This window comes from Micropterus dolomieu, linkage group LG03 (assembly GCF_021292245.1).
Source record: "Micropterus dolomieu isolate WLL.071019.BEF.003 ecotype Adirondacks linkage group LG03, ASM2129224v1, whole genome shotgun sequence".
NCBI lineage: Eukaryota > Metazoa > Chordata > Actinopteri > Centrarchiformes > Centrarchidae > Micropterus > Micropterus dolomieu.
The window spans coordinates 27,589,869-27,612,678 of record NC_060152.1 but is presented as its reverse complement, the minus strand read 5'-3'; the positions used below and the strand labels follow the sequence as shown (position 1 = coordinate 27,612,678).

The following is a 22,810-nucleotide window of genomic DNA, read 5'->3' as shown; positions in this document are numbered from 1 at the left end:
TGGGTTTACAAACCAGACAACACATATTATCTTATTTTAACGGCCCTGCGTAGCTCCTTAAAACCCGACACAGACATGTCTATGAAATGTGCAAAAATCGTTTACAGTGAAATTCACCATTATCCATTTTTTATATTAAGCGTGACATTATGTATCACCACAATTCATTTTCCATAGACAGATGATAGGAGCCATGATTCGCATGAAGGACATGAATGCGAAAACAGCTCCACAACCTTACACTTGTTTTGCAGCTGTCCTGTCCGGTTAGCTTTTGGATTATATTATAACACATTTTTATTATCTTATTTTATATAAATGAAATGCAACAGGTAAAACAATGTATAACTGCATGAACTGCTGAACCTTTAATTTATTTATTTTCTTGTATGTAGGCCTACTCCTTAACCACTGGTATATGCTTATTATTGTTTGTCACTTCGCAGTTTTGCAATAATAAAAAAAAATCTACTAAAATCAGCAAAGTAAATCTTCTTCCATCTGGCCTGATGAATATGTTCCCATAATGAAAAGTGTAGCCTATTGTTAAGGTTGCTGTGTCTCAGCTTATTACTTGTTCTGTCCTTTTGTTGCGTTATCCCATGGGATCAGTAGCTTTTACCCTCTGCTTTTTAATTTCAACAATTTCTTTTTTGAATGCTTCTTTGCCAATATGTCTGCTTTTTTGTTGCCAGGGCTACCTGAATGGGCTGGGACTCACAAGAAGGTGATATTTATCCCTTTGACTTACTATTCTTGAATTGGTAAACAAGATCCTGATGATTACTGTCTGTACCTGCTTTAATTGTGAGTACTGACTAGTCACTATGCGTGAGTATTTTGGTTGAACTCCCCTATTCAGCCCATTCTAACGCCGTTAGCCTTGCAAGCAGTACAACAGTATGTACATTCAAATAATCAAAATGAGTCTCTTTTCCACAAAGCCCCATCATCTGCAGTGATCTTCCCTATCCATTTACAAATATATAATTTATCATAAAAGAAAGTAAAGTAGGCCTACCACACTCCCCTATTCTACAACATTATTTGATCATTCTGACCCTATTTGCTAAGTGCTTCTTCTGATAAACTGAAAACATATATGCTTTGTCAATCTTAAAAAAAAAAAATACTGGTGCCAGTGTTTCTTAATTTATTAGAGCTATTCTTATCTCATCCTCCAGACACAACACCACGTCCTCTCCTCACTGCACCTCTTATATCCAAGAAGTACATTTACCATCTGTTCAGTCAGTTGACAGATGTGTGTGATGACATGGCAATATGTTTTAGGGGAAGTCAATTCCGCCAATAGAAAAATTAGTACTGCTGAAAAAAAGAATAATGCTGGGAGAAAATACATCCATGGAGGTGACCATGCAAATGCAAATCTGTTCCTCGGTTGTTTTGACGCACCTTCTCACCTGTTGGAAAGGTTAGCTCAGACCATACATGGTATATAAATACATATGTATAAAACATATTGGTTCAAACACAAATTCAAACGTTTACAACAAGGAATTACTCTACTATGGGAATAACCATAAACTGTTTTGCTGCTTCCACAAATTCCGACAGTACCTGAAAGCAGCAGGGCCACGCTGTAAGTTACTTCCCTGTTCCTGCTCCTCCCAGCTCAAAGATGGCAGCCATGGGACAGAGATGAGAGACGACACAAATTTAGGAGTTTTGCCATGAAACTGCATTGGGCTGTACAAGTGTTACATGCGTGTTTCTGACATGACAGCGATATAATTTGTCACTGCCAGCGCGTGGTCTCACGAAGACAATTAAATGATTCAGAAAGATCATGTTTTCCTGTGGGCTAAGCTAGCAAGCAACGGTTAGCAAATAAATGAACTTGTCCCTTCTGCCATACGAGAAGAAAGCAGCTGCTCTGCAGACGGTCTATTGACAACTTGCAAGGTGAGTTACTATTTGTATGATAGCTAAGACGTCCAAAATTCTAACTTGAAAACAATTTAGTAGCGTTAATTTACCATAAATATTGATTGAACATAAATTGTAATAATATTTATATCTATCGTTAAAGTTAGCTCGATCCTTTATGCTCTGTAGTGAAAATTGCATTATTGTTATTATAATATATATATTATATATTGTATTATTATAAAAGCATTTATTGTTAAAATGTGCATACAATCTATTAGCTAGTGTATCTGTTTACCCACAAGCAGATTAACGTTAGCATTTAAATAAGAGGCTAGTGTCATGGCTCTCCAGATTATGAATAATGCGAGTAGTTGATGGCAAGTAATGTTCAAATACTCCAACACTTTTCTTGTTGAGGACTGAATCTTTGCCAGCTATTCTCAATTTCATGCATAAATATTGGACTACTGGAGACTTCACTATACATCCCCGTGCTATTGAGCAAAACAAGACACATGTCCATCATTGTAAATGCTAATATTTTCTCTTTTCTTTCCCACCAGCTCAGATTCATCATGGCCATCACTCAGTTCCGCCTTTTCAAGATCTGCACATGTCTAGCCAGCTTACTTTCTTTCTTTAAAAAGTTGATATGCAGGTGAGCACAAGTGAACACTTGAGACAAATGCAGTGTCCAATATACAAACTATTCTCTTGCATGAAGAGCTTGTCAGTGCAACACTACTTACCTTATTGCCAATCCTCCATATCTTGGAGAAATTGACAGAATATACTAGTTTTTGTACATATCTGGTCCACAACTTGAATAGCAGTTTCTTTTAAATTAATTTGATTTCTACTGCTTGTTCATCATACCCACTTCCACCCACTGTGGTATATTTTGGTGAAAGACAAACTAGCTGATTTACCACTGGAATCCAGCGATTCAGGAAGTGCTTCTGTTCTTGTTCTAAGGCATGTGCATCTATGCCAGAGGTAAAATACATTGATAGAGTTTAACTCCCTGTCAGCACATCAATCTCTCTACACCAAATATATCTGACATTTGTGTTTGATAGCGATGTTCTATCAGTTGCAGCTATTCACAACATTTAATGAATTCCCTTTGACTGGTTATTTTCTCGTATTGCTCTGTAGGAGTGGAAGGGGCCGCAAGCTCAGTGGTGATCAAATAACGCTCCCGACAACAGTGGATTTTTCATCATCAGTACCAAAACAGGTCAGTATTGCGTCCATTAACAGCACGCCTGGCGTTCAGCGCTTGGCAAAGCAAATTACAGAACTAATCATTGCACAAAATTTTCTACCAATAAACTGACAAACCTAAGCTCTTGAATTCCACGTATAAATTTGACTTCAAATAGTATTTTATTGTCTTGTCTGCACAGCCAGAGATTGAAGAATGGAGCTCTTGGGATGAAGAGGCCCCTACGAGTATTAAGATTGAAGGTGGCAATGGAAACGTTTCCCCTACACCCAATGAGTTAGACGAAGAGCCCGACTACTTCAAAGACATGGCTCCCACCATCAGGAAAACGCAGAAGGTATGTCCACAGACAGTGCAGCTGATCCAGTGTTACCAAGCTGGTCTGAAGTTGTTTGTTTAATAAAGGACTGCGCTGACATTTTGGGAAATGTATTTGTTTCATTTCTGCATATTCAGTAGAGACACTACTTCTTCATGTGTTTACACTAGTTTATCACAAAGACCAGAAATAGGGTTATTCTTTGTAGGAATGCAGGGTTTCTCCCAGGAAATTCTTTAGCCAAGGGGGTAAGCCATCCAGATTTTGACACATCTTGTGATCAATTTAGGTGAGAGCACAAACAATAGCCACATTAAATATGCATTTGTTATACGAAATGTCCCCTACAGGGGATTAATAAAGTTATATCTTATATTATCTTAGCGGAGTTGGTCTTGGTTTCAGGTTAATTCACCTGCCTCATCTTTTAAAACACTGCGACTCTAATGCAATCTTTGTATCTTGTTAGCTCACCAGCAAATCAAAGAGTCAGATAGGCTTTCTGTAGGATTAAGAAAGTGTTCAAAGCCAGGAAGTTAACCCAGAGGACATAACCTCTGAGATACTGCAGCGTCGTGTGCTCTATTTCTGGACATGTAACACTAAATACACACACACACGCGCACACACACACACACACAGCAATGTGTAAATAAGTTGGTGGAAAGCGTCTTGACTGACTTTGAGCAGCAATGTCCTCATGCTTTCAGCATTTGTGGAAAACTGGACAAAGCACACCTCTGCTCTATCTCTGCTGTGGAAACACAAAGATAAAAAAATTTTCAAACCACACATGCACCACTTGATAGCAGGTGAATAAACTGAGTTTCTTAAAATGATGGTCATACTTTAAAAAAAAAGGGGGGGGGATGCCGAATTTTGTATGCCTGCTGAGAATTGCATGAAAATGCATTAAAGTTATGCTTTTAAATGCTATACTATTATTTGTGGGGTTCATCAATAGTGATAAATGATCAGCATATATTTTATGAACGTTAAGAATCGTTAACATATTCTTACACTTAGTAAAAGTAGGCTACTTGAAATTCAGCAAAAACATGTGGCATTAACCGCGTTCGAACAATGTGACCAGCAAAGTGTCTGAAAAGGACCTTAATAAGTGGATGCATAATTCGGCAAAATGGATGTTGTAGGCTACCTGCCGAAATTTGCATCCACCTCTTTTCTCAGTATAACAGAGCGTTACCTCCGCGTGGTGTATGCAATTCATGGCAGGCATGCAGAATTCGACACAATGGCTTACATGTTTGCTAATAACCGTTTTGAAGATGGGTCTCTGACATTGACAGCGTTGTGTTGGACAGATTTGTGCAGGGTGTTTATGATACCAACCATTCAATTAACAGACGGGTCTGTTGTCCGTGTTTGCGAGAGAGAGAGATGTGCGGAGCGAATAGGCGCTTTGCTGTGCTGCAATCAAAAACGATTTTAATATGGGTCGGCAAATTTACTTGGGCGGCTGTTAATCTACCTGGGTGGCCCGCCCAAGTAAAGCCTATGTGTGGGAAACACTGCTATATAATATATGGGTGTGACCATAATACAATTAACTTGCAGACCTTGATTGAAATATCAGGTTAAACCAATACATGAAAAATCATCTGAATAGTTAATAACGTAATAATTTTAATGTCATTAAAATTTGCTTGAATGTAGTCAAACTTTCATATAAAAATTAGTAAATCTATGCCTGTAATGTTGCTTCAGCTTCAGCTCCTGTCTGTCTGGTTTCTATGTTGCAGATATTGCTGAAGAAAAGGGAGCCTTTGAACTACCCGGTGCCTGATGGCTCAGCTGGTTTCTCCAGCAGACTGGCAGCCTCTCAGGATATGATGACCTTCAGTCCACCGTCGGTGAGTTACAGTTTTATATCATCTGAAGCGTCTGGCAGATTTTCTGTTGTTCACGCATCCAGGAGCTTTGTTATTTAAAAAAATTGTAGGACTAAGCAGAGTTTTTACTGTTTTTACAGGCAAATCAAGCCTTTTTTTGGAAGTTGATAGACACATTTGTTAAGACAAACAGTTTTACAGTAGAATGTGAATCACTAACTAGCACGTTAGATTGTGTTGTCATTGCAACCATTGCAGTTAAGGGGTAATTCACGACATTGAATTGAGACCAGTAGGGATGCAAGAAATATGAATTGTACAGTGTCCTTCGTAGAGTTCAACTCTGGTAAAGCTAAACATTCAAAACAATTATCTAGCGAAGAGGTAGCATAATGTAAAATATGTTGTGACCTAAGAAATAATAGCTCTTACAATGCTGTAATCACAGTTAGCATCCGCATGGATATAATTGTAAACTCCTTTTTATACAGGGTGAATTGGGTGAAATGGACAACTGGCAGGGGGATGCAAATGCCTGGGAGGACGAGTCTGAAGCTGCCTGGGAGGCAGAGGAGGTGCTCAGGTAATCTTTCAAGAATGCTTCTGCGCCTATATTAGGGCCCTCTCATTTCCACGATGCGGAAAAAACACAGTCGGAATCGCGGAATTGGATAATAAAAATCTAGTCAACTGTAAAATGCGGAATATCATGGAATCTGCAAAAATGTGGATACATTTTATGAAAATCGGGGTTTTACCTAGCATTGTAAGTGTTTGTTTCACAGCATTAAATCAAACGAACAGAAAAAGACTATACTGCTATGTTTTGTGTAATTTATGGGCACGCTGCTTCTGTCCTCTGCTCTTTGTGTTTTACCAAAGGCGGGGCTCATCGCCTCCTACACACACAGTTCAGTGTGTGTAGGAGGCCACTTCATTAGGTACACCTGTTCAATTGCTTGTTAACACAAATAGCTACTATGCCAATCACATGGCAGCAACTTAATGTATTTAGGTATGTAGACGTGGTCAAGAAAACTTGCTGAAGTTCAAACCGAGCATCAGAATGGGGAAGAAAGGGGATTTAAGTGACTTTGAACGTGGCATGGTTGTTGGTGCCAGATGGGCTAGTCTGAGTATTTCAGAAACTGCTGATCTACTGGGATTTTCACGTACAAACATTTCTAGGGTTTACAGAGAATGGTCCGAAAAAGAGAAAATATCTAGTAAGCAGCAGTTGTGTGGACGAAAATGTCTTAACTACTCGTTAGAATCGAGGTATCCAGAATACCATCTCTGAACGCGCAACATGTCGAAGCTTGAAGCAGATGGGCTACAGCAGCAGAAGACCACACCGGGTGCCACTCCTGTCAGCTAAGAACAGGAAACTGAGGCTACAATTCCCACAGGCTCACCAAAACTGGACAATAGAAGATTGGAAAAACATTGCCTGGTCTGATGAGTCTTGATTTCAGCTGCGACATTCAGATGGTAGGGTCAGAATTTGGTGTAAAAAAACGTGAAAGGATGGCTGCCTTGTATCCACGTTTCAGGCTTCTAGTGGTGGTGTAATGGTGTGGGGGATATTTTCTTGGTACACTTTGGGCCAAGAAACGTCAGCCTACCTGAGTATTGTTGCTGACCATGTCCATCCCTTTATGACCACAGTGTACTATCTTCTGATTGTCCCAATAAATAATTGCACGTACATTTGAATATTTCTATGTGCATATTTGCATTATACATTAAATTAATTATTATTGATTACATTTTATTTTTGAAGGGGAAAAAAGGGATTTCATAGGGCCCCACTATAAGCGGTATAGATACATGTGCCCCTATTACCCACTTGTCAGGATTTTTCATTTCATCATAAATTGCTGTTATGAAAATAAACTGAGCCAGGTTCAGGGGTAATGAAGATGTTTCAGAGACTGATGAAGACACAGCATCGTTTATTGAGCCCTGCCGATTGCTAGCGTACAGCTTGTGAACACATTGAATGCCAACACCAAATCTGAAGAATACTTCCTCTCTGGGGATGTTTATCCTTTATAGACCGACAAAGATTCACTAAGTGTCCAAATAAGGTTATTATTTAGCCCTCTGTACATGTGTAAAGAGTCTGTTAGATATTAGTTCAAATCAAGACACTATGCTTACCTAAGTTAACCTAAAGTCCCGTTGTTCATCGTTCAAGTCACATGCAACACTTCCTACATAGAGCCAGTCATTCTGGCTGTAATGAAACAAAATAAAGATAATCTCGACCTTGGGTCACGTAACAAACGGATAACGGTGCATCATTGTCCCGATAGCTGCGTCATTCAGTCGATCAAGCGGGCAGAGAGCAGAGACGGAGTTGGACCTAGTGTTTTGGAGAGTCACTGGCTGTCACCTTTGGCATACTTTAGTCCAGCAATTGACTCTAACTAGGGAAACCTGTGTCATAGTACCCCTAAATTCCTTCACAAGTGCACCAGCCAGTTATAAAACAGTTACAGGAACAGTGAGTTGTGTGTTTTTGTATGTAAGACAAAGCAGGAAATGAAACCTATTAAGCTTAAAGATGCCTTTTAACTGTAGAGGATTCTCTCATCTGTCTGCAGACATACTGTATTAGTATCGGTGTAAGATGATTGTAACACCCAGGACTTCTCCTCATGGAAAGATTTTGTTGAAAGGAAGATGCAAAGAACATTTAAAATAGACTTCCAGGTCACCTTACTAATGATGACAATGACATAAGCTCACTTTCATTTTTTGCTACCTGAGGGGTGTATATTCTCACGATGGCCAGCAGGTGGCAGTGTATGCCATCATTACAACACATAAGAACAAGAAACAAGATTTTGTTTTTCCCAGTCCCAGCTAGCTTGTGTGCTGTAATGACATTGCTTGAAAAAATCCTATGTTTGTTTTTGCCTTTAACTAACAGACAACAGAAGATGGCTGAGAGAGAAAAGCGGTCCATGGAGCAGCAGAGGAAGAAGATGGAGAAAGAGGCTCAGAGGATGATGAAGAAGGAGCAGAAGATTGCCGTCAAGCTCTCGTAACATTTTAGAAATGCTCAATTTTGAGCCAAAGGGATTGGGGGGGGCAAAGACACTAAATCATTCGTTACGGTCTTTAAAGTCATCAAACGGACGAGGATTATCGCCCTGCACTATTTATCTGTTAGCAAACTGTCCTCCCTCTCCACTGTGTTTCCACCAGCAGCCATTTTAGTCTGTTTTCCAGTTGCAGCAGTGTAAAATGCATCATTCTTGAGGGCAGAAAACTCACCTGGTGTGCTCAAGTCATTCTGGTCTTCAAGGGAAAGCTTATACAATCCAGTTCATTATAGGTTAAAGGTTAGAGTCAGCATCAGAAGGCGCCATTTAGATTCAGATCAACTCTGTCAGCTAGCGTAGAAAAATGTTCAATTTTGTTTTTTCCCAGGAACATTTGTAAATAAACAGGTACCTGTGCTACCTTTTGAAACTCAAATAGGGAGTACAGTTCCTTTTCTTTGTCTTATTTATAACCTCGATGGACAAAAGAGTGTAATTAATTTTAAGTGTACACCAGAGACATCCCTTGGTTTGCTTGATTAGTGTTTTTATATTTATGTCTTTCATTGTCTGAAAACAGATTTGTTTTCTAATGAATATTTCTCGATATTTCACATTATCTCCCTGTGCTGTGCAGCCCTTACTACACTGGAAATCTGCATTAAAGTGATGGCTGAAGATTTTCAATACGAGTATGGATAAATGACCATAGACTAGAATCTAGCCTACTATAGCCAACTATAAATGTTAGCTGTGGGTTCCTATGGTAATCTCATGGCTACTGATCTGCCATTCATTCTCCTCCCCAGAGTTTGATATTGAAGAAAAATATCCAGTGATCACGGCCTTGATATTTTAGTTTTTTTTAATTTTGCTCTTAAATAGTTGATACGCTCACTGCACAGACGCTATAAAACATGGATCACCGTCAGTGTAATCTCAGGCCGGTTACCTTATAAGAAAATTAAAAATACATTCTTGCTTCTTTTCACAGATGAAAGAAACTGTTTGACTACTGAACATCCTGTTATGCGTCGTCATAATGAAATTACCAGTCAGTGTTGGAAAAATTGGTGCCTGTGCCAATAGGCAAGCGGTTGTCATGGAAACATTGGCAGGTGGAGGAAAAAAGCCCTTTTATAAGTCAAAATGTTCAGACATGATACAATATGTTTCTGGTCAATGACTTGGGTGGAGGTGAGTGCAGCAAATTTCTATACTGAATGTTACATTTGGAAAAGCTTTGTAAGCTATGTGATGCTTCTAAAGAAATACCAGGTCAATATGATTTATCAACACTCTGTGGTGGTGATTCTGTTCAAACTTAAATGATAAAATGACTAATTAGTGCATGATCAGGTTGAAGAGTTTAATTCAAAGCAGGTGTTTATTTTAAGGGAATGCAGCAAACTGTGGATTTGTGCTTTCTTTGGAAATGCTCTTTGCCCACCTTTCCTTTTCATTCAGAAAAAGCTGCATGTTGTTCTGTTTTGTCATTTTGCACATTTAAGTTTTCCAAAAATGAATCAAAGAGAACTCCTTGTCTGTCACCCATTTTTTTTTCTTCTTCTCATTGATGTGTACGACTTCACAATATTATAGCTGTTATGGCTGAGCACAAACGAGTCCACAAGTTCAATCAGTCCGGAGGGTTTGGCAGGTTGTATTCCTGCTGTATTAGTCCTACACAGGTTTTTAATAAAATGATTTGATTCATACTTCTAGAGGTGAATAACTTCACTCATGAGTCTGCTGCCTGATGTGTAACTTGGGAAACATTATCTGAAGTGACATCATTACAAATAGATGACATAATGATTACTAAGTCTTTCTATGGGCACAACAGATGGGTTTGGACTGTTTGTTAGCTGTGCTAGCGGTGTGGTTCTAGAGAGGGCAAAGGCCACTGAATTGGTACACACATTTGTGGTTCCCTCAGAATGAATTGTAATTACTTTGGGATCCTGACTTTTCCTCTAGCGTCATCATTGGGTAATATTTAAAACTTCACGACCAACCACCTGCAAACCTATGACATTCCCATTAACCTCAGCTATAATGTTTAGTGGTAATTAGTAAATATTTCACAACATATATATCACAACAGTATAATGTTAATTTAATCTGGCTTGACAGACTGTTGTGATCACTCATCTGACACCCCCGCCATCACAGTGATGTCAGTCCCATCTGTCTGGGGACAGCGCCTGTCTGTCAAAGCCTCTGAGATTGACCCACTTTCAAAAATGGGAATATGCACGTCATCAGTCTTCAGAAAAGTAACAGGCTATTTGGAACAATTGTCCCAAAAGGCTCGAGAATCAAATACACTGATTTTTTACAAGACTGGTGTGTTCTCAGCTGGTTTCACTTAACCATTGCAGCCCACTCATTTTTAATCTAGCATCCAGACTAGTGTGGGAATTACAGCATTTGATACTCATTTGTCTGATGCCTTATGAACTGAGGGGTCATTGTTATGTAATATAAGATAAATCACTATATGGCAGAAGGGGAAATGGAGTAATCATGGAAAAGTGTTAGTTCATTTAGACTTAATCAGCTTTTTCCTTTCATTTGTATTGAATTGGGGTAATAGATGTTATGTAATGACTAAAGAAAGCATTGGTAGTTTTTTGCATGTGCTCTAGCAATGACCCAGTTTTTACTGGTACAAGGGCACAGACATTTTATAGCTTTTGAGAGATCGCACTAAAGTGTATCTAATGCAGTTTACATTGTCAGCTCAGTAACCCAAGGGATGTCTGAAAATACAGGCTGGCAAAGCCTTTACGTAAGATATAGTGTCATGAGAACGCCGCTTGGATGCACTTGGGTTCAAACTCATTTTCCCTTTTATTCATTTATGTGAACATCTTGTGCAAATGAGGAAACGTGGGCTCCCCTTGTGTTTGCTTGAATTGTTAACAAGTCTTACATAAGCCAAACTTTAACACTTAATTGTTCCTGTTCAGTCATTTCCTCCGTCACAACGAACCAGATTTAATAAAGTCACGCGCTAAACACATGGCCTGAATTTATCATGCTTTAATAATAAAGATACAAGGACATTTGATGTAAACCACTAGTATTGCACATAGCTCAGGCACATAACAAGTGTCAGTTGCTTTGAAGCATCAACTTATTTCTATGAACAATACACAGGCTGTACCGAATAAAGCTCTACTCCCAGGAGGAGGGGGGGGGAAAAAAAACCAAAACAAAAAAAAACACTTCATAAAACAATAACAGTGAACTCACAATAAAGCTTTGGCTGAAGGTTTAAAGTTTAAGGTTATTTTTTGAACAATAACAGTTTCCAGAACCCATCAAACAGAAACATTCAATATTTCACCTCCTAAAAGTCTCATCCCAACATAAAGAACTTTTTTCAAAACACAAGGACAGCTGGGGACACCACCGGACAATGATAACATAACCATCTACCCAGATGATCAGCTTATACATGTAAATGATAAATAAATATATAAATAATCCTCGTTAAAAATAAATCCTTTCATGTCCATCCCTTTCATTGCTTCCACTCATGGTAACTGCACAGTGCAAAGTAACAGTGTAAGGAACCAAAACAACTGCATTGATATAAAGTGTTTACCAAAAATGCAACAAACCCCACAAATACTCTTGAAAAGATGCTTAAGTGCTTTTTAGTTCAAGGTTAGGTGTGTGCATGCAGGGTGGAAGCTTTTATGCATCCGGCCTGTGAGCAACGTGACGAAGAGAGTGCAATCCCATGATGCAACAGCCCCTGATAAGAGCAGCAATATTGTACACCGGAGCGCTTCCGTCCACACCGTGCCGTGAGTACAGCCAGGCCACCGTGGGAAGCACAGGGGCTGCCACTGCGACCAGATCCACCAGGAAGCTGTTGCTCCAGTAACGCTTGCCGACCACATCCAGCCCCGGGGACAGACAAGGTTCTTCCTCACCGACAACAAAGTCCAGCTCCTCCATGAACCGGCGACTCTCTGCATGTTCCGAGCAGCTCATGCCGGAATCAGTGGAGATGTCTGGGCTCTCAGCGGGAGCAGGACTGGGTATGCTGGGTAGGGGAGGTGTCCAGTCAGGGACACTGGCAGTTGTGGAAGTAGAGGTGGGTAGGTTTGAGAAGCCCAGAAGGCTGCCAGTGGCTGACAGAGCTGTGTCCCCTGCTGTTGCCCCATGGATCTTTAGCAGCTGGAGGAGCAGAGCCTGCAGGTCTGGAGACATGGGCATTGTGTCGGTCTGGATTTCTTTATCTTCTATGTTCTGCTGGGAAGTCGTGCTTGAGGAGATTGTGACCGTGTTGGAAAATGCATTTGGTAGAGCTGGTGGGGGTGCAGTAGATTCATCAGTCAGCTGTCCCTCTTCTGACAGCCCCGACAACCCAGGCTCACACTCGGTCGCTGCCCTTAGCTTACCGCTAGAGTCCTGACTGAAGTCCATCGCAGTGGACATCAAGACCTGCTCCAAAATGTCCGCTCTGTTAGCCATCTCATCATTTACCAGCAGCCCGCTGTCTGCCATCGCCTCCGCCCCTTGGTCTCCCAGCTCCATCCCAACCTCTTCCTCCCCCACAGTCTTCTTCCCACCTCTATCGGGGCTGTCACAGATGAAATCCAAGGTGTTTTCATCCTGGAGGTTGGCGCCACTCTGGGCAAGCTCCATGCTTTGCAGCAGGGACTCCAACTTCCTGTTTTGGATGTTTATGTCGATGAAATACTTCTGTATTCCCTTATCCTTCTCCATCAGGCTGCTCTTCATTGTTTCCACCACCTGACGCAGCTGCTTGATCTCTTTGCGAGCCTCTTTGAGGGACAGCTGAGCCTCCACCCGGTGACACTCCTCTTCAATCCAGTCTTCCCTCATTCTGCTGAGCTGGGCCTTAAGCTCCTCAATCTCAGTTTCTCTGATAAGGGATGAAAACATCCAGAGTTACTTAAGTTTGACATTTTGGAAAATGTGTTTATTCCCTTTTTTGCAGAGAGATGAGAAAAATCGATCGGCACCCTCATATCCCCATGCTAAACATGAAACTACAGCCAGCTGCCAATTAACATAGCATAATAATACAAGTTGCAGGGGAGCAGTGATGCTCCTTGGCTGTAGTGAATGCAAGGATATGACAAGAAAGGTTAGATATGAAGCCATTTTCCCCCCCTTTTTACAACTTGTGGGATGCTGTTAGCCGGCTAACCATGGTAGCTCCTGCACTGCATGCTTACAACCCTTGCCACAAATAATCCTGTCCAACTGTGCCTCCAAAGCTCAAGTTATTAGTTAAATGCGTACCAAAAGTGAAGGTTAAAACACAGCATGTTGTGTCTGCAGGCAGATTTTGGATTTGTGTGTGGTGGTTAGCAAAAGACATTGACTAGCCATTAGGCCGGTGGAGAAAAAGTCAATTTTGCACCCCGAGCATGGTATTTGTGTGTGGTATCAAATCTTCCAATCTAACTCTGCAAGAAGCAAATAATTGTATAAATATAAAAGCTCAAACTATTTATAGGCTATTACTTTAAATAGCCTATGCAAAGAGCAGATGAATCATAAAGCATTCATTTAAATAAGTTGCCTTGTTCATGTTACATATAGTGCATATTTCAGGCAAGATATAACTAGCAGCATCATGCAGGGTTGTTTTGGAATTTCCCAGTGGGTTCACACCTACAGGATTTTAACAGTATAGCGGCACCTCCCCCAATACAACCACTGTCATCCTGCCTTAAAACCATAAAAAGCTATAAATACAAGTACAGGTGCTACTCTTAACTAACCTGTCATGGACTCTGTTCTCAGACTCGATCAGTTTGGTCTTCAGGTGTCTGATGGCCACTTCCTTCTGCTGTAGAGGGGTAAGATACTGCTCAGGGTTCGGGGGTCTGATGCCATGGTTGTCTCCACAGGAGTGGTAGCGGCCCAGGCTCGCTCTTCTGTTGGCCAGAGAGGGGTATGTTGGTTAAATGCCATGTTTACCCCTTTGAATATCCTTCAGTTCCCAACTAGACATTTTGAGTCAACAGCAGAAAACAAACCAATTTGCCGCTTAAATGTAGACGGTAATTTGTCTGAGAGAGTGCTGTCAGGGCAGATGCTCTCTGAAGCCTGGAATTACTGTCTGACACAGGATTACTGCATGTAGACTGGAGGCAAAATACCCTAAAATGCTGGTTTATCTAAATACAGCAAGGAATTTACTAGAAGAAAAAAAACCCACTTGATCTAGAAGTTAATTGCATTAGCATTCAAATGCCCTTTGCATGTCCCATTATCAGTGTTTTATCTTGTTCAAAAGAGAACTGAAACAGGATTCATGTATTTTTCCCCTGTAGAGGATGAGTGGGTGGATTTGGATAATATGCAAAGAAGCGTGCAAGCCCCTCTCTCCCACTAGCACAATATCCTAGCAACCTAGGATAGTGGAGACTTTGATGCCAGTGCTCTGCATCCCTGCCAGAAATAGAAACAGCCTAGGAGAAGGTAGCATGAGAGAGGAAAAGTGTCACATGACACTTAGCCAGGCAAAGCAAATGTCTTAAAGTGACAAGAGTGGAGAGTTGTAATGCATTTATGGAAGCTCTAAACGTGAGATAGAGGGCAGATTCTGCTACTGTATAAAAAGTGAGGATTCTTTTTGGTTCAACCATATACATAAGCCAAAATAGTAAACCTTCCAAGTAATTCAGAGCCTGGAGCACCATGTCAGAAATTCATGGTAGTCCCAAACACTTTAGAGCTTCAGGCTATAGTTTACAAAATCAATTCAGCCATTCTGAACTATGCATGACCCTGATCTCTCCTCCAAACCAAGGTGCATCCACTCTAATCCAGTTACGAGTTGGCTGCAGTCAGAAGGGTCACTGCGTGGGTACCATATTCAGACATTTGCTATATTAAAATCCTCAATTCCAACCATAGCCAAATCATGACCGATATAATCCCAGACGGGTGCAAGAGAGGAAATGATATAAAAAGATCTAACAGTCTGAGCTTAATCCAGCCACCCACTCACTCATCGTTATGCTGCACATTGCCTGAGCTGCAATCCAAAAATCTCTCTTCTCAAAATTCTACTTGCTTCTCCCTCAAGCAGGGAAGGTTGGTTTTGTAATGAATCCAGATGGAGAAGTGTGGAAACATTAAACGTGACCAGGAGGCCACACAACTGATTACCAACCTTTTCTCCCTCAATTTTAAAACCAGAATCTTTGTTCTGTGATAATCAATAATGCAAGGTTTTAAAGCCACGCTTGGTACCTGGAGGTGGGGCTGGAGTTGCAGCTGCTGCTGTTGGTTGAGGAGGCAGCTCTGGGCGGAGTCCTGTAGGGAGCATAGAGCTCTGCGTCGCGGTTGGCTGTAGGGCTCCCGGCTGGTTTGAACACTGGGAGCGGTCTGATGTGGCTGCTGCGACTTGATAAAAGCAAGCATAAGGGGGTAGAATAAATGACACTTTTAATGCATGATTAAACAGCCCTGTTAATCAGCAGACCATACTGATGATACAAACATATGAACCGCATACCTGCGTGACGGAGCTTTCTTTCCAGCTGAACTGAAAGTGAGGCTCCCCCTGGTCTTCAGGCTGCCTGTGCTGCTGGAAGAGCTGAAGTCTGCCTCACTACCTGCAGGGAGGAGCATCAATGCATTAGCATGCCAGCAGACTCAGAGCGAGACATTTTAAGAGGAGATGTAACAGAAAACACTCTTGTTCAATTCAACACTCAGGGTTTTTGCTGCAACCTGAGACAGATGTTGAGAGAGTTTGTTGACTTTAACATACTTGGTTGTAATGTCACAGTATAGTTAAGCAGACACTAACACACACACTTTCACTGTTTCTGCACCAAAACTAAAACCAGAAGTAAACACATTTTACCTCACCAGAAATCACATTTGTTGTTTCCCTGCTTGTGGTCCCATTCCACTCACACTCAGTGGTTGCTGTTCAGAAAAACTACATGATCCCTTTAAAACTTCAAAGCTCAACATTTAGCCTAAGATGAACACAATTCCCCAATTTTTCACTGTCTGTTAATACCAGCATCTTGTCTACTCAGGATAAAGTGCAGAATTAAACAGGACTATTATGGTACAGTTTCTTCAAGCAGGAATTGCATCAAGTCTCCCTAACAGAGGGACCAAACAGATAACACAGCTTAATACACGTTCTCTCATTTAGAAGCTTTTCTATGAGCTTCTCACCATAATCTATACACTTTGTTAGATTAATGCAAGTTTGAAGAGCTGGACATACAGATAAGCCACTTTGTGATTACAAATGCAGTTAACACTCCAGAATTAGCCAATAACATCCGGTCAATAAATGCAACACTATCTGTTCTGCTCAAATACTGAATGACAGACACAGTATTTAGTTAACACCTCAGCATAATACTGAAGCCTAGAACATCATGTATTTATTATTTAAGCAGAGAAAAACTAAATATTGTGTTGAAATTATAAAGGATTAAATGTCAAAGCCATACCTGAATAGGATCGTTTGCCATCACACAAAACCATATTAACGTGTCCAGTGATGACTGTGACAAATAAAACTGTTTCAAAACTTTAGTGATCCTCCACCACTTGGTGAGTCAAGTGAAGGTCTGTGCACATTCAATCAGTGTAGTAACCTCCTGCTAATCAGCCTAATTGGGTAAGCTCCTGAACTTTTTCCTCAACCAATCAGCTTTCTTCCTTATTTCTCACTTCCCCATATTAAAAGAGAGGGCATTTAATTTCAGGATAAAGACTGGACTGCAGTGTTTCTAAAATATATGAGCACCAACACACAGAAGACAGTCCACCTCATTATTATTCTCATTTTAGGCAAGCAGCTGCTTCCCAGCCAGTGTTTGTTTAAGTCAACATGGAATCTGCTAGCTGCTGACATGTGACAAATACAATTATTGTACTTTGGTCTTTGGGGAACCACTGGCATGTACAAATGTACTGTATATGCAGTGTGCTGTATATAAGTCTGTACATTTTTAAGGTAGAGTCAACACACACAAATCAGATTCTTTTCATGCAGCAGGATCAGCTCATAGTAATGCAGGCCTTAGTTGAAGATTACAAATATTGTTGATCCTCATATTGATTTGTCTGGAAAAAAACACATTAAAACAAATCTTTTTATCTTTATCTCTGTATTCTTCTTTACCTCTGGCTTTCATGGCCGACCTCAGCTCCCTCTTGTGCCTCTGCGCGCTCCGTGGTTCACCGCTCCACTCGGCCATCACCCTCACCCTCTTGACTTTGGTCTTGCGCTCGGGGAGTATCGGCGAGCCGTCGGCACTCTGCTCTGAGCCTGACGGGGTTTTGGAGGGGGACACAGACTGACTAGTGGGGCAGCCGGTGTCATCTATTGTAAACAGGCACACAGACAGTAATAGCCAAGAACAGGCCGCGCAGGGCAGGCAGCGAAGAAGGCAGTCAGTCATAGCTCAAGGTTCAGCCTGGGTTTTATCTGACAGATAGCATGACACCTTTCACAATGGCTCCTCACTTTCATAAAGCAGTTATCAAGTGGTTGTTGCACACTTATTGTCCATACACAGGCACCTTTTGCAATGTAATTTGTGTATTTCATTTGTTAATTTGGGTAAACATGAAATAAAAATAACTGAATGTTTTTGTTTGAGGTTGTGTAATCCAGCATGCTGTACTCAAAGGTACAAAGTAGGCTAAATTTACTCAAGCACTGTACTTTTTTTGAGGTTGTTTTACTTTACTTGAGTATTTATATTGTCTGCTACTTTATATTTCTACTCCACTCCATATTTCCCTCTGAAATGTACTTTGTTATCCACTACTTTTATCTGATTGCTTGCGTTATGTTGTAGATAAATATTTAGCATAGTGTCAAAATCTTCGATAAGTAGATAATACAGAGTTTAATGCATTTTTTTGATTCTAACCCTTCTTTCAAGATTCTCACTCTCATTTCTAAAAATTTCTGTCTTAGACTTATTTTAGGAAACAAACACAATATGATCATCATGTAAAATACTTATATCAGCTTCACCTTGATCAGCTAACATACTAACGATTATTAGTAAATATTACTTATTGTGCAGAAGTGCTGTTCAGCATAATGAGTACTTTTGATACTTTAATTACATTTTCTGATAATACTTCTGCACTTTTACTTGGTAGGATTTTTAATACAGGACGTTTACTTGTAATGGTGTATTTTCACACTGTGGTTTGGATACAGTAAGGATTTTATATGAACCCAACCAACCAAGAGCATTGCATTGCAACACAATCTTGCACCTGACAGCCTGTAGATGGTGATCTGAGGTCTTTTTCAGGTATGAACTCAGCTGTCCTCAGACTGGAGCTGAACTTCTTACCAGAGCAAAAGCTGTTGGTGCTGATGGTCCTTTTGGAGCGGTGTGAGCTGATGTCACACTCCTTCCCCTCCTCCTCTGAGAAAGGTGAATCAGAAAGAGGTGAGCCTTTGTCCTTTGGTCGGAAGGGGTGGAGGACCAAGCGTGGGATGCGGCTGCGGGGGCTTCCTTTCTCCGGTGACTTCTTTTCCTGTTCAAAGTAACATCTGTCAGAGCTGCAGGCAGGGATGTAGCCACCCACCTTAAATTAGTGTACCTTCTTTTTCAGGATGACATTGTTTTTAAATTCATAAAAAGATTTTATTTTGTTCATATTGTTGGTTGATTGCCTTATGGTGGTAACTGTAAGGTCACATCTTACCCATCTTTTTCTTTATTACATTGCTTTGAAAAAACAAATCCAACATGCAGAAATCTGTCACCAGAGACCATCAGTGATGATAAGACTCACCTCATATTCCTGGAATGGTCCCATTGTGCTTCACGTAGCGTTTTCCCCTGATGAATAAAAAAGAGGGGAAACATCAGGTCAGTCAGTTCTTTCTGTGTATGTGGCAGCATTTTGACGTGGCGATCAAATCCTTTAAAACAAGGGCCCTCTGTCTGAACTTTGTTACGCCACTAAATCCCCCTCCACCACACACACACACACACACACACACATACACATCCTGTCTGGTACAGATGGCACAACAATCCCAGAGCAAGCCGTGACCAACACACACTGAATGCATGACCTTATGAAACAAATTCTAAAAATAAACAGCCACGTACCTTTTTAAATTTAGTTTGTAAAGTTCTTTAACAATCAAAACGAGGCAATACGGAAGAGTCTATGGCATTACTAGTGGCTTAAGCACAGCTAAATGTTAATTTCAGCATGCTCACAGTGAAAATGTAAGTAAAGTTTATTTATATAGCACTTTTCACACATAAAAATTGCAAAATGTTTAACAATTAAGTGACAAAAAATACATAAAAGCATAGAAATACATAAATCAAGACAGCCATAAAACCCTTGTCTAATTGCTTTTTACAATAAGTCAACAGATTGTAAATGCTAGCATGTTGATGTTTAGCATGTTTATGTTTAATACATAGCTGGGAATCAGCAAGTACAGCTGAGGCTGATAGTATTTGGTCATAAACCTAAGTTTTGGATCAACAGAAATTTTTACTTGAAGCTGTCCCTAGATTCAATAGTTGTTGAGATATTTCAATTAAAAACAAGAATTTTGACTTTATGGTGGCACTGGAGGGAAAGTCCGGGGATCACCAAAGTCAGTAGATTTTATCCTCAAGGGACCCGGAATATCTGTACCAAATTTTATAGCAGTCTATAAAAGAGTTGACGAGCTACTTGGTTCTGAATCACAAATGTCAATCTGATAGTTGTGCTAGAGGAAAAGTCACCACAGTCATTAGGATTTATCCTCGTGGGAACATGTATGTCTATACAACATTTCGTGACAATACATCTGATAGTTGTCCAGATTTTTCAGTCAGGGCCAAATTGGCGGGCCAACCAACAGACCAACATTCCCATAGAGAGCTGGCATGGCTAAAAACAGTAAAAACAAATATATGAATTTAGATTTAAAAGAACTCAATTTACTCATCTGCTTGTGGTTTCAAAAGAGTACAGAGTTCAGAGTCTACACAGATACACCTATAACGAAGAAAGACTGGTACTACTATATTCATATTCAGGTTTTTCATCAAAGTCATCCCAGATTAAGATGATCAGACGAAGCACAGTAATAGATGAAATGTGTCCAACTTCAGTAAGTCACTCTGCTAAGCAAAAATACACCAACTCTCCTTATCAGCCTTCTGAGCCAAAATGATGAGGCTGCCTGCCAAAAGCTCCAAAGTGCTTCTATCGTTGAGGTATAATAGATGATGGAGTGATATTAAATCCTCTTTTTATATAAGTAGAAATGAACTCTTGTGTCATGCTGAACTTTTCTTTTGTACATGCAAATTTAAACAAGGAAGACACATATTTTATTGATGCTTTAAAGCTAAATAATGCACAATTTCTCTCATGCTCGAATAAACTTCATACAATCACTTCTCTCCTTCTCGCCTGTTGATTTCCTCTTAGCATCTTTGCAAGGCCAGTTGCGTAAGTGCCTACATGTTTTTTATTCCCTTCCCTTTTTTGTTGCACTGGGAATGATATAACTGACCCCAAAGCATGTGTGCTGCTGTCACATCAGTGAATCTGAACCTGTCTTTCCTCGCTTCATCCAGATGGTACCATTTTTAAAGCTTTGGCTGGAGGAGATGTCAGTCTTGCCTCAAACATCTTGCTAGATCTAATATAAGCCACCCTCCCTGTATCAGCAGCCCAGATGTGTGCAAAAACCTCTTTCTTTGAACCACTGAGGCCCAAAGAGGATTTAAAAAATAGAGCAGAGAGTCGAGGGAATCAAACCCCACCTCCTTTTATTAGACTCAAAAATAGATTTGCGTTCTGGGTGGCCTAGTGCAACCTTACCTACAGTCTCACTTGTATTTTCAGGCATCCACAGTATCATCCAACTGTAGCAATGCACAGCTGCCTGGCACACTGGCAAAGCAATCGGATTATAGGCACCGAGCAGGGCAGAGCGACCAGAGCCGTGCCCTAGCAACAGTCTTAGCAACCACGGGAAAAGAGCTGCTCGAACGACTTCAGCTTAGATGGGGCCAATTATGTGTAAATCTCACAAAGTGTAGCCTTCTGCCGCTCATCCTGATATGCTGCCATTCACTGAGAGAAAATATCTAGAGTGTGCCGAGGTGGTGTGTAGGGGTGTTCACCATTCAGCTGTGTTCTCTTCAGACTGAATGGACATGCTGTCCTGGAGCCAGCGTGTGCGAACTAAGGAATCTTCTGTGTACATATACCTTGCCGCTCATGAGGAGTGCAATAGATCAAATGTTTACAATCTAAAACAAAGAAAACAAAGTAAAGGTATAGACAAAAAGAGCATAAGCCATAAAGCCATGATTATGATTGTTTAAAAAATCCTCCTTGTGCACAATAATAAAGTGCTAGAAAAGAAATAAGCACTGAAGCGAATGAATAGGAAATAATTCAATAAACAGGACATGGTTGAGAGCAGAGAGGTGCGTAGGTCTTTGGCTTAGGAAGTGACATTTATAAATTCATGCAAACTACAAGCAGCCATATGAAGGAATTATGCAGGAGGGTATGAACGATAAAGAGTCAGAAATAAGCTGATTTTTGCATCCTGAAGACAAACCATTAAACCGTTTTAGAATCATATCATATTATTTTTTCCAGCACTCTGTTCCTTTACTAATGACCACTCAAGAGCTTGTAACCTGAAACCCTGCGAGGTGCATGGACACAGATGCCTGTCCATGGATGCTCTGCTGCCATAGTTAGATTTTAGATCTCAACTGTGTCGACATTTTGCCTGTGTCCATAGTGCTTTCTCTTGTTCCTGTCCTGAGCTATAGCTGCCTGTAGGATTATACATTCGGTCCCTCCACCCGGATCCACTGCTTGACTCCAGACAATGTTGATTGGTTACCTACTGAGCGACAGGCTAAGCATTATCTAAGATGCAAACACAGGATTTTCAGCCCTCTTAAGCGTGGCGAACAACCAAACTGCCTGCGTAAGCGACACACAATCATTCCAAAAACTCATCCAAACAAAAGAGTGCCCTAATTTATGAAGTGGATGTATGAAGTGGATGGGAAAGGAAGACTTACAGGAAGCTGTCAGTGGGATGCTGAGATAATGTGTACAAGACTGGTAAACAAGTCTTTAAGCTTCCACTGAAGCTATTTCCCTTATCCAGATGGTCTACTTGAAAAACAGCATGGAGTGGGCGTGAATAATAAATTCCCTTAATCCCTCCAAGTCTATATGGTTCTGATTTTAATGGTGCACCTAGACTAATGTCAAGCTGTTTATTCCATTTTCATATTTATCCCATGATGCACTCTGTCCATTTGTTCTGTTGATGTGAATATTAATGAGGTGTGGACTTATATTAGTGATGACATTTGATGCACACTGATGAGCCTTTGTACAGTTTTGAAAGGTGTGAGCTTAACTGAACATCTATGTCCAAACGCTGGAGTTT

At 40.5% G+C, this 22,810-nt stretch overlaps 2 protein-coding genes across 2 annotated transcripts; one reads left to right on the top strand and one right to left on the bottom strand.

Annotated features, from left to right (window-relative positions):
- Positions 1-1,614: 1,614 nt before the first annotated feature.
- On the top strand, positions 1,615-10,086 carry ebag9 (estrogen receptor binding site associated antigen 9). The gene is made up of 7 exons (XM_046045131.1): positions 1,615-1,926; positions 2,457-2,551; positions 3,052-3,133; positions 3,303-3,458; positions 5,204-5,314; positions 5,785-5,876; positions 8,232-10,086. The coding sequence occupies exons 2-7, from the start codon at positions 2,469-2,471 to the stop codon at positions 8,347-8,349; spliced, it is 642 nt and encodes a 213-aa protein (XP_045901087.1). The 5' UTR covers positions 1,615-1,926; positions 2,457-2,468; the 3' UTR covers positions 8,350-10,086.
- Positions 10,087-11,378: 1,292 nt separating this feature from the next.
- sybu (syntabulin (syntaxin-interacting)) lies at positions 11,379-16,983 on the bottom strand. The gene is made up of 5 exons (XM_046045110.1): positions 16,833-16,983; positions 15,869-15,968; positions 15,604-15,756; positions 14,124-14,279; positions 11,379-13,255 (listed from the first exon to the last, which is right to left on the bottom strand). Exons 1-5 carry the CDS (start codon positions 16,864-16,866, stop codon positions 12,055-12,057), a joined length of 1,644 nt encoding a protein of 547 aa, XP_045901066.1. The 5' UTR covers positions 16,867-16,983; the 3' UTR covers positions 11,379-12,054.
- Between the last annotated feature and the right edge of the window lie 5,827 nt (positions 16,984-22,810).